Source organism: Ceratotherium simum, chromosome 34, assembly GCF_057802395.1.
Source record: "Ceratotherium simum simum isolate JZ-2026a chromosome 34, ASM5780239v1, whole genome shotgun sequence".
In the NCBI taxonomy this organism is placed as follows: domain Eukaryota; kingdom Metazoa; phylum Chordata; class Mammalia; order Perissodactyla; family Rhinocerotidae; genus Ceratotherium; species Ceratotherium simum.
In genome coordinates this window covers 8,163,586-8,191,349 of record NC_141933.1, presented here as the reverse complement: position 1 = coordinate 8,191,349, position 27,764 = coordinate 8,163,586, and the positions used below count along the sequence as shown (strand labels likewise).

Here is a 27,764-nt window from a genome sequence, read left to right as displayed (position 1 = left end):
CTCTGTGGCTGCACAACCCAAGTCTAATCTGTACGTCCCAGATCAGCCCTTGTGTTACATGAAGACAGAGCTCAGGTGCCCTGGTCTTCTCCAGAGGCCTTAACCTGGACTAACTGTCAGTTAATCTGATAAACTAATCTGCATTACTGTCAAAAGTCAGAGGGACAGGTGGGTGAGAAGTATTTATCTACTGATAGGGTGTACTTGGGGGCCAAACTGGGTGCATTGGGGAGGGATGATTTCTTGAGGGTCAGTAGGGCTCAGGACAGTGAGTCTTGCAAGACCCCATTCCCTAACCCCCTGCAGAGGAGTTTAAGGCTTGAGGTCAGGTATAGATCCCACCCACCCAAAGCATCCTGTCAACAAGAACCAGGTAGACCCAGGGGAGGTTTCAGGCATTGCTTCCCTTGTCTTGAGGAAGAGTTTGCTCTCTCTCACTTTCTCTACTTCACTAAATTCAGTCAATAACTCTTCATAAATAATTTATTGTCATTAGGATCCTAAGTGCTGGAGATGAAAGACCTAAAGTGGCCCTCAGAGAAGTACAATTCTCAGACTAGAGCATTTTAGAAAGTTCCATTCTTTTCTTAGTGTTTTAAATTGAAAAAACATTCCATTGTAACGGGGCAAAGGCCAGGACAAACCCAGAAGAGGACCAGGGAGTTTGGGGCCCTCATTCCCCATGACTGGAATGTCATAAGCAGAGTACGGAGTGAGAGGAGTCACTGCGAGAGGACACTCTTCCCACTGCTGCATTTGGAAGGCTCACTGTCTGCTCTTCCTGAAGAAATACCGAAACGGGAAGAGGAAGCTGCAGGAAGGAGAGCAGAGCAGGTTGAGACTCTAGAGGTCCCCTTCCCTTCTCCCAGGTCCCATTAGGGGTCAATTAGCTAGGGCATTCTTGCTCTGGGGAACCACTGAGTGGAAATTCAAGTCTGGAACAGCATTGGAAAAGGTACCCAAATTAGATTATACTCAGGAGGGGGAAATGGAGAGGGAGAATTGCAATGGGATGGCTGAGCTCTAGACAGAGAGATTTGCTAACTGTCCTCTGCAAAAAGGACTCTGGAGACACAGCCTAGATTCAGAGGGGAAATGGAAGCATTTGGTAACAAATCATCTGAATGACCCAAGTACAATAAGAACAGTCTCTGTCTAGGCAGCACTTATGGAACCAGGCCAGTGCTGGGTACATCGGGGTGGGGTGGGTTGTGTGAAAATGAACAAGACACAGTCTTCATTAAATTCACAGTTAGGGCCCTTGTGCTCAATCTCATTTCCATCACTATCCTGGACAAAAGAGAGATTATGCAGTGCTCTGCTTTCTTCTCTAATTTCCCTGAGAGACTCAGTGAGGCGGACTCTGGAGCTAGACCACTCCGGGTCACAGTTTGCTAGCAGGAGAAAGTGTGTTCTACCTTAGAAACCCAAAGAAGCCACTGGTTCCTGGCTCTGTGGGTCCTTTAGGTGGAGGTGGATTGTTTTGCTGCAATGGTGGGATAATCTGCCCTGCTAGGCTGTCTCCACATGTAGAATCTGCAAGGAAAACACTCAGGAAGGGAAAAGGTATTAGTCCGTAGGCTACTTTCATGTGAGCAGGAGGCAGGACACCTGGCATGAGCCAAGGGCAGCCTCACACCAGGATTTGTTTGAAGTCAGGTGAATTGTTTGTTCTGATCTTCCTAATTTCATCTCAGCTCAGTAAGATGCTATTCTGACCCTGGAGTATTTTCAAAGTCAGGCCCCTGAGATTTTACATGGCTCAAGTCCTAGCCACCCACCATGGCTGGTGTGTCTTCACATGGAATGACAACTTGTTGAAGAACTCACTTGCTTACATCCCTGCATCTGTGATAACTGCAGTCCATACTGCATCCTCATGCTGGGTAAAAGATTAGCAAGTTGGAAGGGCAACCTCGACATGCATTTTCCGCCCTTGCCGAACATCTACTGCACCTTCAATATTAACTAACACTAATGCCCAGAAGGGAAGAAGAGAGAAGCTTCCCAGAGATCGTTCTCCAGCAAGACAGAAAAGTGAAACACATCCCTCCCAACTTTTCTGTAAAACTTATCACCCCACATGAAAATGTTTTGAAACAGTGGAAACATCAGTTGCACTATTAGAAGCATAGGAAGGACATGCATTGCCTCCCTTCACTCCTCTTGGGAGCTGGGGCGGCTTTTATTACTCAAGGGCAGGCCCCCAGACCAGACGATGGCCACAGGCACCTCCATGGGAGCAAGGCACCTCACCTACTGAGGGTGCAGACTCAGAGCTCTGTGCTGCTCTGTTCATCTGAGAACTAAAGGGGACAAGATAATTATTAAAGGAGAATAAATATGAATTCCCCAGAACCTACCCTGGTCCTGGACGTCAGTGATATCAAATGCTGGAGCCTCCTGCCACTCCTGCTGGGTTTTTCTTTCCATGTTCTGATGAAAAGAGGACCAAGAAAAGTTTTCAGCTTTACTCCTACACAGCTTGGTGGTCTGAATGCTATTTGCTGGTGAACTGATTTCACACCAGTGCTGGGGCCTGGCTTCTGACTGCCCAGGCAAGTTCTATATTTCCTTCTATAGGACTGTCCCTTTTCCATTTCAGCTTCCTAACCACTGCCCCTCTAAAATCATAAGGTTTAAGAGCTGAAAACAAACCAAGCTAGGTTTAATACACCATTCCATGTTAGTGAGTGCCAACTATTAATAAGGACAGAATATTGAGGTTTCAGAAATCAGGAGGACCTTAACTTTACCTTGGAGAAATGTAAAATCTAGTGGTAAAATTGACATATAAACTAAGTATTATAAGACAGCGTGATATGACTACCCCACAAGTCTATAGGTTGCTGAAGAGGACATGAATAGAGTGGGTGGCAGTTAGTCAACGAAGACTTCACAGGGGAGGTGCTATTTCAATGGGGCCTTGATGGATGAGTGGGATTTTGTCATAATGGGGGTGAGGAGATGGTCAGAGAGAGCAGGGAATTCCAGATAGGGACATGATGTACAAAGGCAGAGTGCCATTAATGAGTAAATATCATCAGCTTGGCTAGAGCTGGGACAGTGGAAACATGACTACGGCATAAGCAGCCAGCATACTACAAGGCAATCTTATTATTTCTCCCTGTGCTACCCCTTTACAGAACTTCCTCCGTACTTTGAAGGGGACGTCCTACAACCTGGTTCCAAGCCCAGAACATTTCCAGTGGACAACCTGATAGTCAGAAACTGTATAATGTTTTTCCTCTCTTACACCATTTGCCTGAGAAGACCTTTCTCAAGATTTCAGGAAAGCACAAAGCTAAACTGTCTTGTGAGGGGATATATTTTCTTTGGGGATCTCTACCAACAGGACATACCTCTCACCCAGGCAGAACCTGAGGGCCTGACTACCCAGCAGTTCTGGAGAGTTCCTTGAGCTGTCTTGCTGGTGAAGAATTCTATAGCAAGGGGCCGCAGACTGTCAAGGTGGGTCTGGGAGGCAGAGGCATAGCAAGCCCCTAAGAAAGTTAGGATGAAGCCCCAACCTAAGGATAAGCTGATGTTTCTGAGATAAGCTTTTCCACAAACCCTCAAATCCCAGACCATATAGGCAGCCACCTAAGGCATATTCCTATAAAAGTGAAAGGGAACTCTTCCTCCAGGGAGGAAGGGGACCATCTCTTACTTCTTCTAGACAAAGTAGAGATGGAATTTAGAGGGCCCAGCTCTGATTTCTAGTTTGAGAAAATGATTTTTACAAATTCAATGAAACTATGGTTTGGGGCTTAAATCCTGTTGCATTGGCCTTAATGAATGCATCCACTAAGGCTGGAAGGGCAAAGGCCCTTGGGCAGAGGTAAAGCCTACTTCTGAAGCAGGGGAGATTCCCCTCACAAGATAGTTTAGTTTTGTGCTCTCCTGAAATCTTGATAAAGGTCTTCTCAGGCAAATAGTGTAAGAGAGGAAAAACATTATAGCCTGAAATAATATTGACAGTTCCATCTGGGACATTCAACAGGACACAATACCCTGAAAATCTGATGCAAGGTTGTCCTCTGTATGTTCAGGACCAGCTCTGCATAGAAGTGCAGTTCAAGCAGAGGTAGCAAAAAAGGCTATGCACACTGCAGTCTGTTTTACTTCTGCACCATTCGTCTGCTCTCTCCCATTTTTTATCCTTCCAAAGTCTGGATCTCTAGGTCTGCGACCTGAAGTAACAAAGGCAGTGGGTCTGCCCTTCCTTCTCATTCACCCCAAACACCTCTTATTAAACAGAGACCTTATTCAGATACATGTTGTATTCTTTTAAGCTTTCACCGCACAGGCTCCCACGTGTCCAGACACGCACAATCCACACTGTGATCCTACACCCTAACTTCCCCCAAAGGGGAGAGAAAATATTAAGCGTTGGACCATAGGAGCAAATTCAATTTTTCCAGCTCGAGTGACTTACACTGAGAGTCACTGTGATCACTTAATTTAGGAGAAATCCTCTCTGGGAACAGGGTCTACAATGGAGACTGCTTTGGGCTTTGAGTCAAAATCAATAAACATGTTCTTTTTGGATTTCTTTTGCTCAGAGTTTTTTCTAAACCCAGTATCAGGTTGAAAAGGTAATTATGTTGAGTAAGAAACTGTGGGTACTGTTCTTGAGGGAGATGATGTGTCAAACTAAGAATAGGAAGGTAGGAAGGGTAGAGAGTGAGGGAAATGTTCCTTTAATAGTAATTATCTTGGTTGTATAAAGTGTCTTTGTTCTTCAGAGCTTAATGTACTCTTCTTGTACTTTCTCATTTCTTTTTCTTCCCTCTCTGAAGGATGGGAGTATAGAAGAGGGAAACCATCTGCCTAAAACCACTCTGTGGGCCAGTTGGCAACAGCACAACAGGGCCCTGTACCCTGCCCCTGCCCACAGAGGCAGAGGTCTGAGTCCATAACGGTTCACTCTTCTCCCAACTAAATGATAAGCTCCTGGAAAGAAACCAGGTTTCACATGTTTGGGTGCCCCCCAGCACCTAACACAATGTCTAGCAAACAGCAGACAGAATCATCATTCAGAAATGAAAATCACTTCATTTTTCTACTTAAAAATGTTTTAGGGAATTCCTGTGATCTTGAAGGTTGCGTTAAGGCCTTTCATGATTCAGCCTGTGCCAACCTCTCCAGTAACATTTCTCAGCACTGTGCTCTAAGCTCCAGGAGCACTGGCTTGCAGTCACCAAAAGCATTGCACTCTTTCCTCTTGGCCTTACTTCTTTGAGCTACTCTGGGAACCCTCTTTCACATTCACCTGGTCTGGGTGAGGTTCTCCTTTGTACCCTGTGCTTCCCTTCTTCCTGCATGTAGCACATCTATCAGTAATTTTACACCGCCTAGCTTTACACTGTTGGCGTTTTTAAGGGAGAGCATGACATCCCTAGTACTTGGCACATAGTAGACACTCAATGAAAGTTTTCTGAATGAATGCATATGTAAATGTTTGCTTGATAACTGATCATGTTATGGGTTCTGGCACGGTGAGGGAGGTGAGTTGTGAGTGTTTGGATACCTAAGGTCAGAGCTACTTTGGAGAAATAGAAGTAGGAAAAAAGCATGAATAACAGCTATTTCAAGAGGGGAGGAAAAGAAAAACAGCACTATTTTAGAGACCACTGTGGAAAAGAAGCCCTGAAATGGAGAAGTAGCAGATATATGAATATCTAAATGGAGAATAGACCTCACAGATGAAATCAAATACTACTGGGGCCAGCCCATCACTGCTCTAAATGAAGTTTTCTCTTACCAGTATAGTGTACTGATACATGCCTAGTTCGTCTGTAAAGACCAGATGTTCCCAGACTCAGACCCCAGTGTAAACGAAGGCAAAAAGGTTTCTAAAGAGAAAATTCTATACTGAATCCCACTTCAATAGACCTATTTTCTTATCTCACTGCAGAGTACAAGAAGCAGCTTTTTAAGCTAAGAAGAGAGGAACTTTTAGCAAAAGGATTTATCATTGTGTGTACTATGCAGCCACCTTGGGGACAGGTTGTGGCAAGGGTGGAATGGTTGAATATTGTTCTACAGATGGTGAAACCTGAGAATGAGTTCAGTCAAGTCAGTCTGTACTTAGGACCAAGATGCGCTGGTAACAGGAATCCTGACTTGTAACAGAGCAGGAATAGCCAAGAGCCTCAAAGCTTCTATTTTGGTGCTTACCCTCCTGGTTTCCATAGGGGGCTTCTTTTTGCTGGGACCTTGGCTGGAAGTCCCCATCTTGGCCCTGAGGTGGGGGAAAAAAAGCCCAGGAAATGTTACTGGCAGCAGCAACATCACCACATTCAAGCAAACGTGGCCCAAATGAATATTTCAGCAGGTTGGCTATTTTTATACCATTCCTGGCGTGCAGAATAAGTGTATGGCCAAATTCTCTTTGGGTGCTGCTTTAATTCACAGTGGAATCCTTATTTGAGACACTTAGGGATCTAGGGGTTGAGAAAGGGAAAATGTGATTGATAGTAGGTATCAGATTCTGAAATACTTGATATTGCATCACAACCCAGAGAAAGGGAAGATGTGAGGCCTCACCTCCATGGAAAATTTCACACCTCCAAGTACCTCCCATTGCACCTGGCTGGGAAAGGAGCTTCCTAACTCTTCCCTGACATGTACATTTGGAGAGTGCAGGGGTCAGTTCCCTTGTGGTCTACCCTCGCTGCTCCTGTATGTCTCAGGACCCACACAGTCCCAGGAAAAGAGCAGCTGCTCTCTGTGAACCTGAGCTGAAAGCACTTTGGGCTGGGGAGCAAATCACACCTTGGATTATTCCAGCAGCCCTCTCTGGGTGCTAACAAGAACAACTGAATTGTCTTACTGACTCATTCTGTCCCTGACAGAGAAGCAAAAGAAGAAAATAAGTAGCCTCCATAATAGCAGCTTCAAAATGTTAGGGATGTGCCCAACATTCCCCCTAATATTGCAGCAGTTCACCCAGTAATTGATACATACCCTCTTGCAGAAATTTATATCTTAGCCTGGACTACCCCTTAAGGTAGAGCTCCAAAAGCTTACTGCACACTAGGTAAAACAGAATTATATTTTATTTGTTCCCACACTCTTGAGGGTTTCTCTAGATTCTTGTATAATATTCTGGGACTTCTTAAGTCTTGTGCCTTCTGACTGTGTTTTCTGGTAGTATGATCATAATAAGTACTCATTGAATATGTGTTGGAATCAATTGCATAGATCTGATTGCATTTCATCTCAGCCTTCATCTTGATGAACAGAAGAATCCTACCTTGCTAAGGAAGGGACTATGTTCAAATTACACTGCAAATATCAACTTGCTTCCTTCCCTTAGTCTACCTGTTACCTTGGCCTCTGGCCCCAAAGACCCAGTTGGGGAAAGAGTTCAATTGGTAACACACCCACTGGAATAGGCAGGTATCAATAAAGCCCCAAGAGAGAAAGACTCGTCCAAGGATGAGATCAACCAGCAGCAATAGCTGGCAAAGCCTGACTAGGATGCAGGATTGAGACTCTCTCCCAACACCACTGACCTGTCCAGCCCTGGCTTGCTGGGGGAACTGGGCACTTCCTCACATTTTCGTTTCCTCCTCATGGCTCCTGCTGCTTTCCTCTCAGGTAGGACCTTCAGAAAGGAACCAGACTCCTGTGACTCCCCCTTTTCCAGAGTTTCTCATAGCTCATGAGGGCATAGTGAAGAGAATTCCCTTTAAACTGCCAAAGGCAACTTTTAACACCAGCTTTTCAGGTAAGGATAGTCTGAGATAGTCTCAGAAATCCAGCCATGGGAAAAAAGATGGTCTCATGTACACAATTCTGATTGGACCTGGGCAGCAGCCAAAGGTCAAAGTAAGAGGAAGAGACAAGACAGGACTTTTTGGACAACATGAGGCAATAAAGGCAATTTTCATTTTGTAGAGAAAAGGCAAACTTACCAACGCAAGAGGACTGTCGTTTATGGGTTTCCCTACAATAGGAAATGTGAACGTCATAATGAATCAAGACTCTGTTTCCTCTGGATTTCTGGCTACCATTTACTTCTCAGAACTGGACCTAGACCTGTGTATGCCCTTCTCCCTTGTGCCTGGTACCACTTTTCCTAGAAATAGTGTCTTCAAACTCTCTTCCTCCCCTACGTTAGAACTGTTGTCATCTACAAGCTGAAAAGGGTTTGACTCACAATATAGTCTAAAGAGATGCCACTTAAAACGGGGGGATCACTACTATAAAAGAAAAAAAGTGCAACTTCAGGCATCAGTGACAAGTGAATTGGGGAGATATTTTGAGGCAAGGCCTTTGCACCCTTTTCCAAATCAAATTGGCAGGTGTCTACTTGTGCCTCTAAGAGTGAAAATAGCAATGGCCCTCAGAGATTAAAAATCGGGAGATGCCTTTAAGACACCACTAAGGTGAAAGTCACTGACTACTCTAAAATGGAAGGAAGTATTTACATAATAGGTCTCTTTCATTGAGTGATTACACAATGTTAGACTCTGAGCTTTCCACCTACCAATACTTACATATTTAATCCTTTTAACAACTCAGTGAGATAGGTACTATTATTATTCTCCACTATTTCACAAAGGAGGCACAGAAAGTAGTAATTTGTCTAATGTCACACAACTATTAAGTGGCAAAGTCACCAGGATTTGAACCGGGCGGTCTTGCTTGGAGCATTTGCTCCTGACCTCTGCACTGTGCAGTGTAGGGGCCCAGTCGGGCTGACCATTTTGCCATACTCAGCTTGCACTGCTAACCCACGGGCATTCAACCTTTCCCTTTTTCTTCTCCACACCCACACCTCCATCATTCTACTTACCAGGTGACAGGTCTTCATGAAACCATTTCATCTCCACGTACAGAGTGAAAACAAATGGATAGGGGACCAAGACGATTTCCCCATGTTTGAATTTCAGGTGGGCCACTCTCTCCCATCTGCTTTTATCTGGGAAACGGTGCTAAGGAGTGAGGAAAGCAGTCACTACGAATCTCTGAGTACTATTTTAGGGATAAGACTCTTCCTCCTTTTCCTGACCTACCCTCCAAACTACCTATGGGTTTGCTGCTTCCATTTGAACCTACAATGTGAGTTGTAGCTCATTTCAATTCAGAAATGAAAGGATACAAGGAAATATAACAAAGTGTTCTGTAGCAAACGGCTGCAGACTGTCCAAGTTTCCCAAGACCACACGAATAGAATCCTGGAAGAAATATGTGAAATGACTGTAATACTATCTAGTCTCAGCCAATCTTTCCATTTATACTTGTCATTGCTTTTCACATACCCTACATTCTATTAAAGAGGAACTATTTGCTGTTCCCTGAACGTGACTTCTGCTTCTCCATTTCTATGCTCTTGCATAGTCTGTTACCTCTGCCTGAAATACCCTTTCTACCCATCAGCATATGTCCAAATCCTGCCTATTCTTTAAGGTACAGTTCAAAAGCCAACTCCTCCAGAAGGTTTTCCCTGATTCCCCAAGCTGTAATTAACTGTTAGTCTCAAACTCCACAGCAGTTAGCCTTGGGCCTCCACTACACACCATGTACACTTGTTTTATTTTCCTTACTGAGAAATCTCCTTGAGGTAAAATATACACCTGACTTACTTTAGCATCCCTTCTATAGTGTCTGTCATAGTGGATGATGCATGACAAGTCCTCAATAATGTATACTGAATGAATGAATAATAGTGGTATTTATTGCTATATAGTTATTTTGCTTTCGCGTTAAGTCAAACCTTTTCTTTTACTCTTAAAATCTTAATTGATTAGTTTCTAATTAACCTATGCTTATTTGTATACACTAATTAAACAATTTGAGATCATAAAAAAGACTACTGGATCTCTATGGGGAAGAAAAAGTCTGAATTTCAGCCCTAGCTTTGTCATTTTATCTGTCTAAGCCTCATTTTCCTCATATTTGGGGTCACAGAAGGCAGAAACTTGTCTTGTTTATCTTTACATTCTCTGTATTAGCATGGTTTCTAGCTCATAATTTTAATAGCTAATACTTATTGAGTAATCACTACCCAAGTATTATTGTTTTTATACATATTAATTTAACACTCACAAAACCCCTATGAGCCAGCCCTGGCGGTCTAGTAATAAGATTCGGCACTCTCACTGCTGCGACCTAGGTGTGTTTCCCAGTCAGGGATCCACACCACGACTGTCATACTGTGGCAGCTGCGCGTTGCTCTGATGCTGAAAGCTATGCTGTCAGTATTTCAAATATCAGCAGGGTCACCCACAGTGGACAGGTTTCAGCAGAGCTTCCAGACTAAGACAGACTAGGAAGAGAGAACTGGCCACCCACTTCTGAAAAAATTGGCCATGAAAACCCTGTGACTAGCACAGAGCATTGTCTGATATAGCACCAGAAGGTGAGAGGATGGTGCAAAAAGACCGGGCAGGGTTCCACTCTGCTGTACAAGGGTCAATAGGAGTTGGAATCCACTTGATGGCACTAACAACAACAATAAAAAACCCTATGAGATAAACACTTCCATTATCTCCATTTTACAGATGAAGAAACTGAGACAAAAAGAGGTGAAATAACTCATTCAAGATTACACAGCTAGTAATGGTGGAGCCAAGATATTAATCCAGGCAGTGGGGTTCCAGAGCTCGTCCTCTTAACCATTAGGCTATACTGCCTATCAATATGTTTTTTTTTTTTTTTTTTTTTTTTTGTGAGATCAGCGCTGTGCTAACATCTGCCAATCCTCCTCTTTTTTTGCCGAGGAAGACTGGCCCTGGGCTAACACCCGTGCCAATCTTCCTCCACTTTATATGGGATGCCACCACAGCATGGCTTGCGAAGCAGTGTGTCAGTGCCCACCCGGGATGCGAGTCGGCAAACCCCAGGCTGCCACAGCGGAGCACGCGCACTTAACTGCTTGCGCCACCAGGCCGGCCCCTCAATATGTGTTTTTTAAATGAATAAAAGAGGATAGTAACATCTGCCTCAAAATTAATGAGTAGGAGAAAGAGAATGTATAAAAAGTGCTTTGAAAACTTTAATATGATTATAAATGTATATAAATGCTCTCTAGCTATCATTTATTGAGCTACTGTGTGGCAGGCATTGCACACATCTATTTCTAACCTTCACCACAATCTTGAAAACAGGTATTATTTATCAACGTCACTGACAGGTAAGGAAACAGATTCAGAGAAGGTAGGTAACTTGCCCAAAGTCACACTGCGAAGCAGAACTAGAATTCAAATCCAGACTTGACTGGCTCTAAAGTCTATCCTCTCTCCATTTTACTACACTGCCTTGAGCTTTTCTCTGCCCAAATTATTATTATTATTATTATTTTGTGAGGAAGATCAGCTCTCATCTAACATCCATGCTAATCCTCTTCTTTTTGCTGAGGAAGACCAGCTCTGAGCTAACATCTATTGCCAATCCTCCTCCTTTTTTTTTCCCCAAAGCCCCAGTAGATAGTTGTATGTCATAGTTGCACATCCTTCTAGTTGCTGTATGTGGGACGCGGCCTCAGCATGGCCAGAGAAGCGGTGTGTCGGCGCGCCCGAGATCCGAACCCGGGCCGCCAGTAGCGGAGCGTGCGCACTTAATGGCTAAGCCACGGCGCCGGCCCTCTCTGCCCAAATTAACTGATGCAAAGTGAAATAAATTCTGCTCTACTCACAGTTAAAATAAGCAGAAAATTGTCATCATCCTATATTAAAATGATTATTATTTCTAATGATGTCTCCAAGGTCCTGCAAGATCCTTACGTATCTTTCAACACTTAGCCAAAGAGCCACAGGTACCTTTAAGGCTATGACTCAGATTTATGGTTTCATAGAGTCTTGGTTTGTGTATTTTAATTGTATTTGAATTCTTTGAAATGTAGCAGCATGTCTTCATAAATTCACAACAGTCATAAATCATTGAGTTGTAAAGTTAGAAGAGAATAAACTAGTTTAAAACTCTCACTTTATAAATGAGGCAATTAGTGGCTCAGCTAGGACTGGAATCCAGGGCCAGCCCCCAGAACTCCTTGCCCAGTGCTTTCATCAATTTACAAAGTTGTCCACCTGTTCAGTCTTCTTCCTGTCGGAGGACCTAAAGCTAGAGGAGCTGTGTAGAAAAGGAATGAAACTGAAGTGGGAATAAAGCAACTGCAAATGTTTCCAATTAGAACGAAGACACAGCAGTCTTGTCTGTGTATTTACAGTTGAGCTTCCTGAACGTCAAGTACCAGGCAGTGGTTGGGATGGTGAGGTTTCCCAGAGCCCTGGAAGGCAGCAGTCCTCCGGAAGCTTTCTTTTTGCCAGCTGCCACAAAAGAGAGCTGCTCATGGCTGGGAACTCTGGTGGAAACAAAATAACTCTCAGCCTCAAAGGTGCTGACACTTCAACTAGGAGAACTGAGAAAGGATACAGGCTTTAATTTCCCTGGAAAAACAGTAGTTTCTTTGCAAAGGAAATGTGGCAGGAAGAAGCCAAATAATCAAGTGGAGGTTGTGACTCAGTTGGTAGGAAATAATTAAAATCTGGATATGGACACATCCTTGGCTTAAAGAATAACTTTCCCAGAAGACTGCTTCTTACCCTACCTCCAGCTCCTGGACGATGACTTCTTTATTTTCTATCTCTTCCCCCCTAGAAGGTAAACAGACAAGAGATAAGTAAGCCAAGAAGGAAAGCTCTGGAGACAGCAGACTCTACTGTCAGTACACAGTAGAGCAAAAATGACATTTCCACTGAGCTAAAGAAATGTGACTAAACAACAATTGCGTGTGCTGACCCAGCGCTCATGGGAAGAAGTGATCACCTAGGTGGTGTGGTCTGAGAACTGGTACAAGGCTGTACCAAAATATCTTCTCCATTAATCTGCCAAGACTTGAAATTCCCACCGTGAAAGTTAATAATTCGTTAGACCAGTTGTACTCAACTGTAGTGTGTGGACCCCTAGGGGTGCTCAAGACTCTTTTAAGGGGTCTCCAAGGGCAAAACTATTTTCATAATAATACTAAGATGATGTTTGTCTTTTTCACTGTGTTAACATTTGTAATCATTAGTGCAAAAGCAATGGAGGGCAAAACTCCCGGTGCCTTAGCCAGTTGCACTACTGTACTAGCAGTTGTAGTAATCTCTACTGCCACATAGGAAAAAAAAAATCCAGTTTCATTTCATATCCGAGACGAAGCAGTAAAAAACTAATAATTTTATAAAATCTCGACCCTTGAATACATGTCTTTTTAATATATTATGTTATAAAATGGGAAGTACGCATAAAGCACTTCTGCTGCATACCAAAATATGATGGTTTTCTTGAGGAAAAGCACTTGAGCGACTGTTTAAGTTGCAAACTGAACCAGCTGCTCTTCTCATGGAACGGTATTTTGCTTGAACGATCAGCTGACTGACAAACTATGGTTGTTATTCAGACTTGGGAATATGACATCTTCTTAAAAACGAACAGTGAGCTTATCAATTCAAGGAAAACAAATACTGACAGTATTTGCTGTCAATGATAAATTTGGGGATTTCAAGCAAAAATCTGATTTTTGGAAAACTTCTATCCACCACTGTGAGACTGACAGCTTCCAAAGAGTTAAACACTTTTCTGATAAGACTGGTAGCGATATTAGCAAATAGGATTTTTTGATATTGTATAATGAAATGTGTCAACATTTGGACAATCTGCATAAATTAGCGAACCAATATTTTCCAAACGATCAACGAAACGTATCATGTTACAAAGTCATCCTAGGTAAAAGATTCATTCAAAGAACAAGATAGACCAATGAATTTTAATGTAGCAGAGTTCAAAAAGTTCACTGATGTAATTTCAGATTCTATATTGCAACTAACCTTTAAAAAACTACCACATTAAAAAAAAAGAAAAAAAAACAACTACCACTTGCCAAGTTTTGATCTCAGGTTAAAGAAGAATAGCCACAATGATCTGAGAAGGCTATTGATATACTCCTACCTTTCCCAACTACAAATCTATGTGAGGCTGGAATTTTTTCATAATTCAACCCCCAAAAAATTCACAACCAATTGAATGCAGAAGCAGATATGATAATCTAGCAGTCTTCTGTTATGCCAGAAATTAATGAGATTTGCAGAAATTTAAAATGATGCCAATCTTCTCATTTTTTGTTTTAGAAAATGTAGGGGTTTTTTAAATTGATGTTTTAACAGTTTATAACATTGTGAACTTTTTGGTTGTACATTTTTGTTTGTCCATCACCATATACATGTCTCCCTTCACCCCTTGTGCCCACCCCCTACTCCCATTGCCCCCGGTAACCACACTACAGGAGAATGTAGTTATTTTTAATAAAAATGTGTTAACACTTAATGGATATATTATAACTTTTAAATTAATTAATACATTTTAAAATTGTGGTAAAATATAACCTAAAATTTCTCATTTTAAGTATACAATTCAGTGGTATTAATTACCTTCACAACCATAGTGTGCAACCATCACAACTATCTATTTCCAAAGCTTACCTCCCCAAACAGAAACACTGTACTCAGTAAGCAATAACTCCCTCCACCCCATTCCTGGTGACCTCTAACCTACTTTCTATCTCTATGAATTTTCTCATTCCAATATTTCATACAAGCGGAATCATACAATATTTGTCCTTTTGTTACTGGCTTATTTCACTTAGCATAATATTTTCAAGGTTCATCCATGTTGTACATGTATCAAAACTTCATTCCTTTTGCAATTTCTTTTTATGGCTGAATAATATTACATTGTATATATGTATATACCACACACATAACCACATTTTGTTTACCTATTTACCTATTGATGGACATTTGGGTTGTTTCTACCTTTTGGCTATTGTGAATAATGCGGCTATGAACATTGTTGTACAAGCATGTTTGAGTCCCTGTTTTCAATTCTTTTGGACATGTACTTAGGAGGGAAATTGCTGGGTCATATGATAATTCTATGTTTAACTTTTTGACGAACTGCCAAACTGTTTTCCATAGCAGCTGTATCATTTTATATTTCCACCAGCAATGTATGAGGGTTCCAATTTCTCCACATCCTTGCCAACAACTATTATTTTCTGTTTTTTTATTATAGCCATCCTGGTAGGGTTGCAAAGTGGGGTATCTCATTGTGGTTTTGATTTGCATTTCCCTAGTGACTAATGGTATTTAGCATCTTTTCATGTGCTTACTGACCATTTGTTTATCTTCTTTGGAGAAATGTCTAGTCAAGTCCTTTGTCCACTTTTAAATTGGGTTATTCATCTTTTTGTTGTTGAGTTGTAGCTCTTTATATATTCTGGATATTAAACTCTTACCAGATATATGACTGCAAATATTCCTTTCTATTTGTGGGTTGCCTTTTCACTCTGTTGATAGTGTCCTTTGACACTATTAAAAAAAAACTTAACGAAGTCCAATTTATCTAATTTCTTTTGTTGCCTGTGCTTTTGGTGTCTTCTCAGAACCATTTGTTAAAGAGACTATTCTTTCCCCATTGAATGGTTTTCGCATTCTAGTTGAAAATCAATTGGCCATAGATGTGAGGGTTTATTTCTGGACTCTCAATTCTACCCTATTGGTCTATGTGTCTGTCCTTATGCCAGTACCACACTTTTTGATTACTTGTAGGTTTGTAGTAAGTTGGTTTTTCTGTGTTTTTTTTTTTTTTTTGGTGAGGAAGATTGGACCTGATCTAACATCTGTTGCCAATCTTCCTCTTTTTGCTTGAGGAAGATTGGCCCTGAGCTAACACCTGTGCCAATCTTCCTCTATTTTGTATGTGGGACGCTGCCACAGCGTGGCTTGACGAGTGGTGTATAGGTCCACGCCCGGGATCCGAACCTGAGAACCCTGGGCCACCGAAGCAGAGTGTGTGAATTTAACCACTATGCCACTGGGCCGACCCCTAATACAACTGATGTTTGCATGTTGATTTTGTAACCTGCAACTTTGCTGAATTCATTGATCAGCTCTAACAGTTTTTTTGTGTGGATTGTTTAGGGTTTTCTACATATAAGATCACGTCATCTGCAAACAGAGATAGTTTCACTTCTTTCTTTCCAACTTGTATGCATTTTATTTCTTTTTCTTGACTAACTGCTCTGGCTAAAACTACAGTACTATGTTGAACAGAGTGATGAAAGTGGGCATCCTTGTCTTGTTCTTGATCTTAAGGGTAAAGCTTTAAGTTTTTCACCACTGAGTATGATGTTAGCCATGGGTTTTTCATACACAGCCTTTATTACATTGAGGAAGTTACCCTCTACTCCTAGTTTCAGTGTTTTTATCACAAAAGGGTGCTGGATTTGGTCAAATGCTTTTTCAGCATCAATTGAGATGAACATGTATTTTTTTCCTTTCATTCTATTAATATGGTGGATTATATTGATTGATTTTTTTTGTGTGTGTGAGGAAGATCAGCCCTGAGCTAACATCTATTGTCAATCCTCCTCTTTTGTTTTTTTTTTCCCCTTTTTCTCCCCAAAGCTCCAGCAGATAGTTGTATGTCATAGTTGCACAACCTTCTAGCTGCTGTATGCGGGACACTGCCTCAGGATGGCCGGACAAGCAGTGTGTCAGCGCGCACCCGGGATCCGAACCTGGGCCACCAGTAGCAGAGTGCACACACTCAACCGCCAAGCCATGGCCCCCTATTGATTGATTTTTGTATGCTGAACCATCTTTGCATTTCTAGGGTAAATCCCAGGAATGTAAACAATGCCATTCTTCTCATTAATTTTTTTAAAATATAGTTATTTTTAAGAAAATATGTTATTTGTTAACAATTTAATGATATATTATGTTTAAATTAATAAGTGTATTGTTTTAATTTTTTATGATAAATATTGACAGGTATAACACAATCAATCAAAAACTCTTTGGGATCCTCAATAATTTTAAGAGTACCAAGGGGTCCTGAGATAAAAAATTTTGAGAACCACTGCCCCAAAGGTATGCCATCACTAATTTAGAAACTTACATGAATAATAATATACAGAATATAAAATACCTGGGAAAGAGAGTCCTACAAGGTGCTATTTCAGCCATCCCTTCAGAGAAAGGATGACCTGTGGGAGTGCACTAACCTGTGTTTGCAAAGCCTACACACCTAGTTTTAAAATTACCTGATGCTGTTGCCATATCTGATTTTGAATTTATACACATTGGGTCCTGCATGAAGAAACCTCGTCTCTGGAAATGGGTAGGTGAAGGGTTTTAAACTCATTGCTTCCAAATGATAGCCTAAATAAAGCAGAAATATTAGAGAATTATTAAAAAGCTAACAATGGCTCCTTGTGCATGGGAAAGAGAACCTGCCCCATCTGCAGCATCTCTTCACGAGTAAAATGTCCAACACTCAGCAGCTGGCATATGTCCCAGGATCAGTTCTGATATTAATCACCTGGACTATTCTACCTACAGGGGGAGGACACATGGTGTTTTGGGATGAGCTCTATACTTGAAGTCAAAAGACCTGAGTTCAAGTTTTGTCATTTACCTTACAACCTTGTGCAAATCACCATTCTTCCATGAGATTAATGATAATAACATCTGGGGTTTTTTTTTGGTTAGGATTAAATCTATCTCCCAAATATCTCTTGAATCTACTCTCCTCCCTTGCCCCCACTTTCCCTGGAACCTAGGCCAAAGTAAAGAGGGCCCAAGACAAAGAATGAAACAATCCAAAGGATGCACCAATAAGTGGCACAATTAGGAAGACCTCTGCTATTAATTTTAGATGAAGTTAAGGGATGAGCACACCTCCCTGCCACAGCCAAAGCAGCAAATAAGGATGTACACTGTTTTCCAGCCACGCCGAGGAATGCCTTATCTTCCCTACCTCTCAACCACTCTTCCTCTTCACCACATGTGAGACTGCTCTGTGCTACAAGAATGCCTACTATTCTCCTAGCACTTACTAGTTTTACTTTTCCTATCCCAGAATCTCTGCCCACTTAAGGTCCTCTCTGTGGGAAACTCAGGAAAGGGGAGAGATGGAAAAAGAAGGATAGCATGTCTCTTCTCCTCCAAAAGGGCATGAGGTACACACTCAGGTTAAGAATCAATCAAATCAATTGTGATTTTCTAAGTCACTAGGACTTTTCCATGCCTCTTTATTTATTTATTTATTTTTTTTGGTGAGATCGGCCTTGTGCTAACATCTGCCAATCCTCCTCTTTTTTTTTTTTGGCTGAGGAACACTGGCCCTGGGCTAACATCCATGCCCATCTTCCTCCACTGTATATGGGACACGGCCATAGCATGGCTTACCAAGTGGTGCGTCAGTGCACGCCCGGGATCTGAACCAGCGAACCCCGGGCCACCGCAGTGGAGCACATGCACTTAACCGCTTGCGCCACCGGACCGGCCTAACCCATGCCTCTTTTTATTTGTAGAGATAATAAACCCTGCACTTTGTCTCTTCATATGAAAGTTTAAATAATAAATAATGAGAGTAAGAGTTCCAGTGTTCCTGAGGATCAAAGCTACCTATATACAATGCAAGGTATTGATTTCAGAGGCAGCTGAGATGAGGCAGACAGAACAGACACAAAGTAAGAATAACTTAGGTTTGAATCTCAGCTTCAATGTTCCTACCTAGTTTCTCTGGGCCTTGGTTTTCTTATTTGTACAATAATTTGTACAACTAACAACAACAACTTTTTGTCATGCCTTATTTTAAGAGCCTTATATAGATTTTCTTATCTAACCCTCACAACAAGCCTATGAGATAAGTAGTCTAAATATGACAGATGAGGAAACTGAGGCACTGAGAGATGAAATAACCTTCCCATAGGTACGAATTTTGGAACTGGGATTCAAACTGAGGCAGTATAAATCCTTGATGCTCTTAACCACTTTTCCACTCTGCTTTCTGGAGTTATTAGGAAGAAAAAACAAAATAATAAATATAAAATCATTTTGTAAGTACTAAGTATTATACACACATAAAGGACTACTCTCATTATTCTTTCCTCCATATTACCCTGATACCATTTCTACTTAGCAGGGAAAACTCTTGTATGGTGGAGTCAGAAATCTATGTGCCCAAAGAATGGAATTTCCCACAATTTCCCAAGTTCAAGTCTGGGGCTGCCAGTAAAGAGATAACCCAGTGTCTGATCTCGGCTGCTTGGGATTAGAATGACAGGAGGTTGGAGCCAAAGCCCATGAGACTATTTAGACTAGAACTGCAGTCAAAAGTGAAAAGAAAGAGTTGGCGCCAACTGCAAAATTACCAGAGGGGAAATATGGTTCATATCCTGAGAAAAAACTTGCTGATTCCCCATGCCCAAAGCATGGCAGGAACCCAGGCTAGATTTGATGTGTTTTTGGTGCTAGATGACTTCTGTAAGTAGCAGAGAGCCCACTTGGTGAGACTTAGGTTGCTGCCACAAAAATTCAGCTTTCAATTATTCAGAGAGTTCTTCTAAAATGCAGACACTTCTCTCCAGAGACTGAGGACTGGGAGCATCAGAGCAAAGGAAATGAAGGACATTTGCTGGAAATGACAATCCGGAGAGGAAACTTCATGTGCTGCACCACAGCTGGCTGTCTGAAAGAAGTAAAAAGAGCCCTCTTCTAGCTGGAGCCTGTTCCTGCTAATTCCTGGATGCCTGCTTCAGAAACAAACATCAGTCACTAATTACCTCATTTGAAAATAAAGATTAGACAGCCTAATCCAAAACAACCACATAGTAGTAGTGGTTCAAAGATTTCACAAGGTTATTTTCCAACATGAGTACTGCAGTCATGGTGACACTATGTCCCAGTAACTATTAAGTTGATGGGATCTTGCAGATGAAGGGTCAGACTCTCAACCCATTTTTAGGTGATCACAAAACATTATAGCTTTAAAACAAAAGAAGAAAAATTATAGGCAACGTGGGATAGCAGGAAGGACGTAAGATTTAGTATTGGAGGTCCAAGGAACTGAGTCCTAGCTTTGCCTCCCATTAGTCATTAGACCCTGAGCAAGTCACTTAGTCTCTTCAGTTCTCAGTTTCTATGTCTACAAATGGGGATCCCACTTACCCCTGGAATTGTTGCAAGGATTAAATGAGATAATGCTGTAAATAGCACTTCATAAACTCTAGACTATTATATAAACATTAACTGTTCGGATAGATTTGAAGAGTTTCTCTTAATGCTTCACTAGAAAAACAAATTCAGAAGAGGAAAACTGATTAGCTTTAATCTCAGTGCAAAATCTGACAAATCCCAATCAAGAATCTTTCCTTGAAAATTCCCAATAATTAAATGACACATAGGAACTGATATTAGAAAAAGAAAGATTTTTCAAGGTTTTAGTAATTTGTTTCACATAAAGAAACATCTGGATCAGTGCAAAGAACCTGAAGCAGGGCTGAGTGCTATATGAGGATAATGACATATACTGGCTATTGAGGACGAAGTTGATGATAATAAGGAAGTAATATCATTAAATATATCTGGTAATATTTGATGGGAAAATCCTCCACAGTGTTAAAGAATAAAAGAGCTTTCATAAGCATTTACTCAAAATACATTTATTGAGCAGATCTAACATGACAGGCTCTACAACCACTAATGAGTATGGGCAACTTAATAGGGAACTCCCACTGAAGCTATGAATCCAACACCCAAGTTTTAGAACTGAGATTGAAGACAGATGACCAACTCTCCTTCCACCGTCAAAAGTCCTTGGCTGGTCTCATAGATTCAGACTGAGAGTCTAGATTTCCAACTAGAGATTCATGGCTGCCTATAGCTGGAAGTGCCCTTCGTTTTAGAGGGGACAAGAGGGAAGTGACTTCACCAAAGAAGGAAACGACTCTCACAAGTTCACAAAACTCAGTGCGGAACCAGGATTACCTCCCCCAACATTATTGATTCCTTTGGCCCATATATTTTCCATTAAAATACATTATCCAGTCGGTCTTTTTATTAAACTGTAACCCTGGTCACTCTCATAACTCTGGATGACTCAAGGCAAACTCAATTTGGGTACAAAGGCATCAAACCAAAATGTAGGATCTTTTGAGTAAAAGTTCTTAGAATTATGTCTTGGGGTGTAAAGGGTTACATTCACATTTGTTTGTCTTCAAGCTCTATTTTCAAAAGGAACTATTCTCAGTTTCCTCACCTTGCAGGGTGATTAGAATGGTTGATGAAATAATGCACATATAATTGCTTACTGTAGTGCTCTACACAGAGATTATTGAATAAAGAAGAGCCTTTTTAAAAACGAAACGTGTTAAGATATGGGACAGGAAGAGACTGATCTAAGACTACCCAGGATACTTTCACGCTTATTGATGTCATTCTCCTTTTCATTAGGTTTCTTCCCACTCTCTCTGGTAAGAGACAATCTTTAAAATGCCTGTGGCATTTGTTTAGGAATAGATTTGTCCTTGGAACTGTGTCAGCTTTTGTTTTGCTTCGGAGGGTAGGTAGGAAAGGTAGGAAAGGTAGGAAGACGCACTGAAATGAAATCAAAAGGCCTCATGGACAACTCAATAGATAAACAAGGAGTCCAAGTCAACCTCTTAAGTTACTCTCTGCACCTAAGTGCCTCTTCCACTTCCATCTTAACCACCCTAAAGGCTAATGGGAAAACTACCTTTGGTCAGTAGGTCTAGGACTGTGCTCCTTATTCTGGAAAAGCAATAGAATGGTATCTCATCTCACCACCCTGCCTACTAGTTGTGGCTTGTTACATTATCAACCTATTAGCATTCACATCACATTGAATTCACTGCAGCACTCTAAAAATCCTATCAACCCCAGGAACCCAAAAAGCATTTGGATGTAAAACTGCAGGCAAGGAGGGACATTTTATTTTTTGGTTACACCATTGGGTGAATTGCCCTGAAGCAGTACATGTAAGTGAAAAGATTAAAAATGAAAAAAAAAAAAAAAAGCATCAGTTTCAGAAGGGCAAATGGTGGACAGACTATCCTTAGCTAGAGAGAAAAGAACATCTTTTACAACTTTGAGCTATAAACTCTGAGTCCTTGATGTAGATATCTCAAGGGTCTTAGTGACAGAAGACAGATATAGGAAAGTGTGAAAAGAAAGCTTCTAAAATATACAGCTTTGTTCTTGGCATGAAACAATGGCAGATTCTGAAGAAATTAAATTAATAAGAAAACTAAATTACTTTTATATAAAGAGCAAATTTCACACAGGAAGTTTGAAATATCCTACTAACTTTAATCCAATTCTGGTGAGATATTGGGGAGATAAGAATTATAGTCACTAGGTTTACAAAAAGATATATCCGGCTTGAGGAGATCAGCTAATTGGGCCAAGGTCACACATCAAGGGCAAGATTAAAACTCAGATGTACTGCTAAAGCAAGATGGTCCAGCTGAATGAAGAGTGTCAAGAATGCGGCTACCTTATGATCTGGCCTAGACTCAACATTAGTCTCAATTCTTTATATTTTACCACCTAAACATAGCTCTAAAATAACAGAATCAGGCATTATTGCTAAGAAACATAAAGCTTTATACTTTGAAAGACCATTAGACCATAGGGATCTGATGATGAACAGGCCTTAGCAAAAAAAAAAAAAAAATTCTCCTATTTATAGAGCACTTTCAGTTTACATAATGCTTTCCTATCCCTAACTCACAAGATCCAAAAACTTCTACGAAGCAGGCAGGGCAGATTCAGCTAACTTACACTCCATGCCAACTGCTCGCCTAATTTTTAACTGATTTGATTCTCTCAATCTTGCGTTCATTCAACAGTCATTCATTCAGTTCACAAATATTCACATGCCAGGGCCGGCCCCGTGGCTTAGCAGTTAAGTGCGCGCGCTCCACTACTGGAGGCCCGGGTGCTACTGGAGGCCCGGGTTCAGATCCCAGGCGCGCACCGACGCACCGCTTGTCCGGCCATGCTGAGGCCGCGTCCCACATACAGCAACTAGAAGGATGTGCAACTATGACATACAACTATCTACTGGGGCTTCAGGGAAGAAAAAAAAAAGGAGGAGGATTGGCAATAGATGTTAGCTCAGAGCCAGTCTTCCTAAACAAAAAGAGGAGGATTAGTATGGATATTAGCTCAGGGCTGATCTTCCTCACACACACAAAAAAATATTCACATGCCTACTATGTTCCAGAAACTAAGTGCTGGAGATAAAACGGGAAAGATTAAGAACTTGGTCCCTGCCTGCAAAGAGCTTACAAATAATGTTAAGTGTGATGATTGCCATAAAAAAGGACAGGGTGATATGGGAACGGAATCCTAACCTATAATGGAAGTCAGGCAAGCTGGCTCTAAGTGATTCATACGTGAAGGATGAGTATTAGTTAGAGAAGTATAAATGACAACTGGGTGTGGGGTCTAGAGTGGGTACTGGAAACAGCAGATGCAAGAGTCCTCAGTTGGGAAAGAGCATGGCACTTTCAAAAGAGAGAAGTACAGTAACCTGGAACATAGTGGACAAGAAGGATGGTGCTATGAGATAAGACTACTAAGACAAGCAGAGAGTCAGCACACAATTGCAAGCCTACTATGCATCGAGCACTGTTCTGAGCAGTGATAGAGTGGGTAATAAGAGAGATATTCCTTGCCTGTAAGGGCTTACATTTCAGGAGGTGTGGAGAGCAATAATAAACATATAAATAAATAAACGTAATTTGAAGTATTCTAAGTACTATGAAGAAAATGAAATAGGGTTTTGTAGTAGAGAGTGACTGGGAGCCTGCTTTGGCTAGTGTGGCCAGCAAAGACCTTTCAGAAAAGATCACAACTGAGTTGAGGCCTTAATGGAAAGTGAAAAAACCATGTAAAGTCAAGGAGAAAAGCATTCCAAGCAGGAAAAAACAGCAAGCATCAATACCCTGTGATGGACAGACAGAAAGGTCAGCGTGACTGGAACACACAGAATGAAGACAGAGTAGAAGGAGATGAAGCCAGAGAGACAGGCAGCAGCCAGATCATGTGGAGCCTGTAGGCCATTGTAAAGAGTTCAGATTTTATGCCAAGGGTTGTATAGAGAGGAGTGAAATGATTTGATTTATGCTTTAGAAATATCACTCTGGCTGCCGGGAGGAAGATGAACCATAAAGGACAAGAATAGAAGCAGGGAGATCAGTTAGGAAGCTTTTGTAGTAGTCCAGGAGAAAGATGCTGCTGATTTGGACTTTGGGATTTTAGTAGTTAGTGAATAGATTTGAGGTATATTTTAGAGTGATAGACTAGATGTGGGAATCAAGGACGGCTCTTGACTTTGGCCTTTGTTATTAGGTGGATAATGGTATATACTCTTTACTAAGAAGGGGAAGGATTCCCGGGAAAGAGATTTGCAGAGACAAATCAATAGTTGTCTTTTGGTTAAGTCTGAGAGGCCTATTAGACACCCCAGTGGATACGCCCAGGAGACGGTCTCCTAGTGTGCAAGGGATGGAAATACAAATTTGACTTATCAGTGTTTAGATGGTATTTGATGCTATTGGAACAGGTGGGATCATCTAGGGAGAAAGTAAGATAGAGAAGGGATGAGAGCCTTCCTTATAGGCCAGGTTATGGACTGTGGAGTCTATCCTAAGAGCAATAGGAGGGCATTGAAAGGTATAATAAAAAGATGGTATGACCACACAGCTGTGAGTTAGGAAAAAAAAAAAAAAATCCCTCTGGTTGTCATGTGGGAAATAACCTGGAACAAGAGCAGGTGAAAGAGGACCAGTGAGGAGACTTCTGTGGTTCCAGGCAGAAGCTGATACCCGCCTGGTCTACAGTGATGAAAGCGGAGATGAAGTAGATTGGTTTGGAAGGCGTCTAGTCATGATTTGGTGACTCGATGAGGTGAGGGAGAGGGACAGATAGAGATGATTCCTAGTGGCTTGAACAACTAATTGAAGAGATAGAAGTGCCACTTCCTGAAGAAAGGTCTTAGAAAGTAAGCTTTCGCTGGGAAGACGTCGAGTCCACATTTGGACACTCAGTTTTGAGGTGCCCCTGAGATATCCAAAGAGATTCCAGGTAGAACGTTGGACATTGTGGTAGGTTAACCCCCTGCAGATGTAGAGATGAAGGAACTCAAATTCAGAAAAGCCAAGGATGTCCAGAGAGGTCTCTGCTTGAGTCTTCCTGTCCACTTTCCCACACGCTAAGATTCAAGGACGTGAGGAGCTGAACAGAGATCTGAGGGCCATCACTCAAGTATTTACTTCCTTGGTTCAATGAGGCATTTGAAAGCCAGAAACTCAGTGAAATCACTAAGACATGATGTGACAAGCACGTTTGGACGGAAGAAGTCTTGTTCTCATGGCAACTGCCCAGCCCGGGTTGGAGCGTGGTGACAGCCCAGTATGAACACTTCTGTTACCGGGAAAAGTTATTTTACAAGAGGGCGCGGGAGGGGGGCTGGGGGCCTCCGAAAGCACAGTCCCGACGGCACGAGACAACTGCCGCTCGCTGGCCCGTGGACGGGGGTCTGGACACGGCTGAGGCCCACACACGCCATTCCCCCACGCCCGCCCCGGCTCTTCCTCGCGGCCAGCACCCTGGGCGCCAGGCCAGCGCCTAGACCGCGAGGCCCTGCTCCGGGCACAGGGGGGCCTCGGGTGCTGGGCGTCCACAGGGACCCGGGGTGGAGTTAGCTCAGGGGGCAGCTGCGGAGCGGTGGGGCCAGGCCGGAAACCTCTCTCAGAAAATAAAGGCAAGGAAAAGCCAACCTCACCAGAACACTAGGCCTCTGTGGGCCGTTACCTCAGAGCCAAGGACTCCCAGGCTGGGCCAGGCTTTGTCACACACTGACTAGACGGTCTTCGCGCCTCATAAAAGGGGCCTCGGCCGGAGTCCGCACTAAAAAATGTTCTCTGACAACGGCCGGCGCAGGCCTCACACGAAGCCGAGCTGCAGAACTCCCCCAGCAGCTAACTTGCGCCTCGGCTCCTGCGGCAAGCCCGCCAAACCTTTTGCGCACGCGCAGCTGCGCTCCCTGCCCGTCGGGCCTTCTGCGCACGCGCAGCTGATGCGTCCTCGCCCCCCGCCACGGCGCGCCCGGCGGGGCAGCGCTACAAGGCCTGGCGGTGTGCGCGTGCGCGCTCCTGAGACATCGCCCGTGGGTCGCAAGAGGTCGAGCCCGGAGGGGAGCGCAGCCCTCTCGGCCGAGCACCGACGGGCAGCATCTGTTAGTCGTTCCGGGGCCTGGCCACCGATTGTTCATTTCGCGCATGCTACGTGCCAGCCGTGGTTAGGTCCGGAGCTGTCGACCGTGGAGTCCCTACTGTGTGTCGAGCATCGTGCAGGCACTTTCCACACACACTCTCATTTAATCCTCACCCCAGTGCCGTAAAGCAGTTATTACTTTCCCAATTGAAAAGAGGCCCAGAAATGGGAGCGACTTGTGCAGACTCAAGGACTCGAACATGGGTCTATGTGATTCCAAAGCCTAGCACCTCCCCTTCCACTTCCTGCTGATCAAATTCTGACAGTGTTATGTTATTAAGCGATCTGGCCCCACATTTGCTGGGTAAGGCTGGGTGGGCTGGGTGGGCTGCATTCCTGACAATGGACCTGCCCACTTGACAGATAGCCAGGGGCCGCAAATCTTATCCCTATAGTCCTACTGCATTCTCCTGCCTTCACCTTTGCTGCTCGTGCTGTTCCCTCTGCATGGAATGCCTCCCCCACCCCTAACGCCCGCCCACTTTAAAACCCTACTCCACGTGCCCAGATAGTAAACTCCTTGAAGGCTAAGTCTTGTATGTCTTTTCATACTTAGGGCGAGTAAGCACCTACTAGTGGGTAGTACGTGCAAAGGCCTGGGAAAGCAAAGCAGGAAAAGGAAGGAAAGAAGTGGAGGAGGGAGGGGGAGGGAGGAAACTGGATCTCAGGAGGGCACCTGCCCCATCTACAGAGGGCACCTGCTATCCAGTCTCCCACTGAAGGGGCGCCTGTGGGAAGTGCAGCCTGGTAATGCCATATTTTCATGGGATTTTCAATTTCATTTCATTAAAAATGTTGGCAACTAATTGAAAAACTTGAATACACTGTGTGGACTGAAGCTAACACATTTGTGGACAGGCACAACTCTTGAGCCATCCATTTGTGCTCTGACCTTGCTTGGCACAGAGTAAAGGCTAATCAAGTCGATAGGACTTGAGTCCCAGCACAGGGCTGCCTTCTGGCCGCTGCTGGGTGCCTATCCCTTGCACTCTTCATGCCTGAGAACCAAGAGAAAGACCCTTCTTCTTTGGGTGGGGTGGAGATGGGGTCCATGCAGAGTAAAGGAATCAGGCTTCTCATGAGGCTGGAGAAAACTGTTCTGTACCTGTGCTGTTTACTTGTAATCTACCTACCTGGATATTATTTTACCTAAGATTGTGGTAAAGAAGGTCCTGAGTGTTTTTTTTTTTTTTTTTTTTTTGGTGAGGAGTACTAGCCCTGAGCTAATAACTGATGCCAATCCTCCCCTTTTTTCTTTGAGGAAGATTGGCCCTGGGCTAACATCCGTGCCCATCTTCCTCTACTTTATATGGAACGCTGCCACAGCATGGCTTGACAAGTGCACAGTGCATTGGTGCGCACCCGGGATCCGAACCTGCGAAACCTGGGCGGCTGAAGCGGAGCGTGCACACTTAACTGCTGCGCCACAGGGCTGGCCTCCAGGTCGTGAGTCTTAAATGGCCACCTGTATGATGTGCATGATGATTTCCTGTGGAGGAGGGCCCCTGGCCAGGTATGAAGAACAGAGGAAATAACCACTATTTGGACACAAATAGCCTTCAATTTCAGCCAGCCTGGTGGGAAATAGGCAGAAAGCCAGGGGATTCCAACCAGAGGGCT

At 42.9% G+C, this 27,764-nt stretch overlaps 1 protein-coding gene across 2 annotated transcripts; it reads right to left on the bottom strand.

Annotated features, from left to right (window-relative positions):
- Positions 1–600: 600 nt before the first annotated feature.
- On the bottom strand, positions 601–25,886 carry MAJIN (membrane anchored junction protein). 2 transcript variants are annotated; one of them, XM_087422676.1, is made up of 11 exons: positions 25,683–25,886; positions 17,099–17,216; positions 12,563–12,608; positions 9,116–9,191; positions 8,810–8,935; positions 7,926–7,957; positions 7,524–7,615; positions 6,184–6,247; positions 2,364–2,436; positions 1,419–1,536; positions 601–811 (listed from the first exon to the last, which is right to left on the bottom strand). In XM_087422676.1, the coding sequence occupies exons 2-11, from the start codon at positions 17,197–17,199 to the stop codon at positions 766–768; spliced, it is 774 nt and encodes a 257-aa protein (XP_087278802.1). In that variant the 5' UTR covers positions 17,200–17,216; positions 25,683–25,886; the 3' UTR covers positions 601–765. The 2 variants fall into 2 exon arrangements, with proteins under 2 accessions (XP_087278802.1, XP_014648477.2); XM_014792991.2 differs by lacking the exon at positions 17,099–17,216 and having other exon boundaries at positions 25,683–25,845.
- Positions 25,887–27,764: the final 1,878 nt, after the last annotated feature.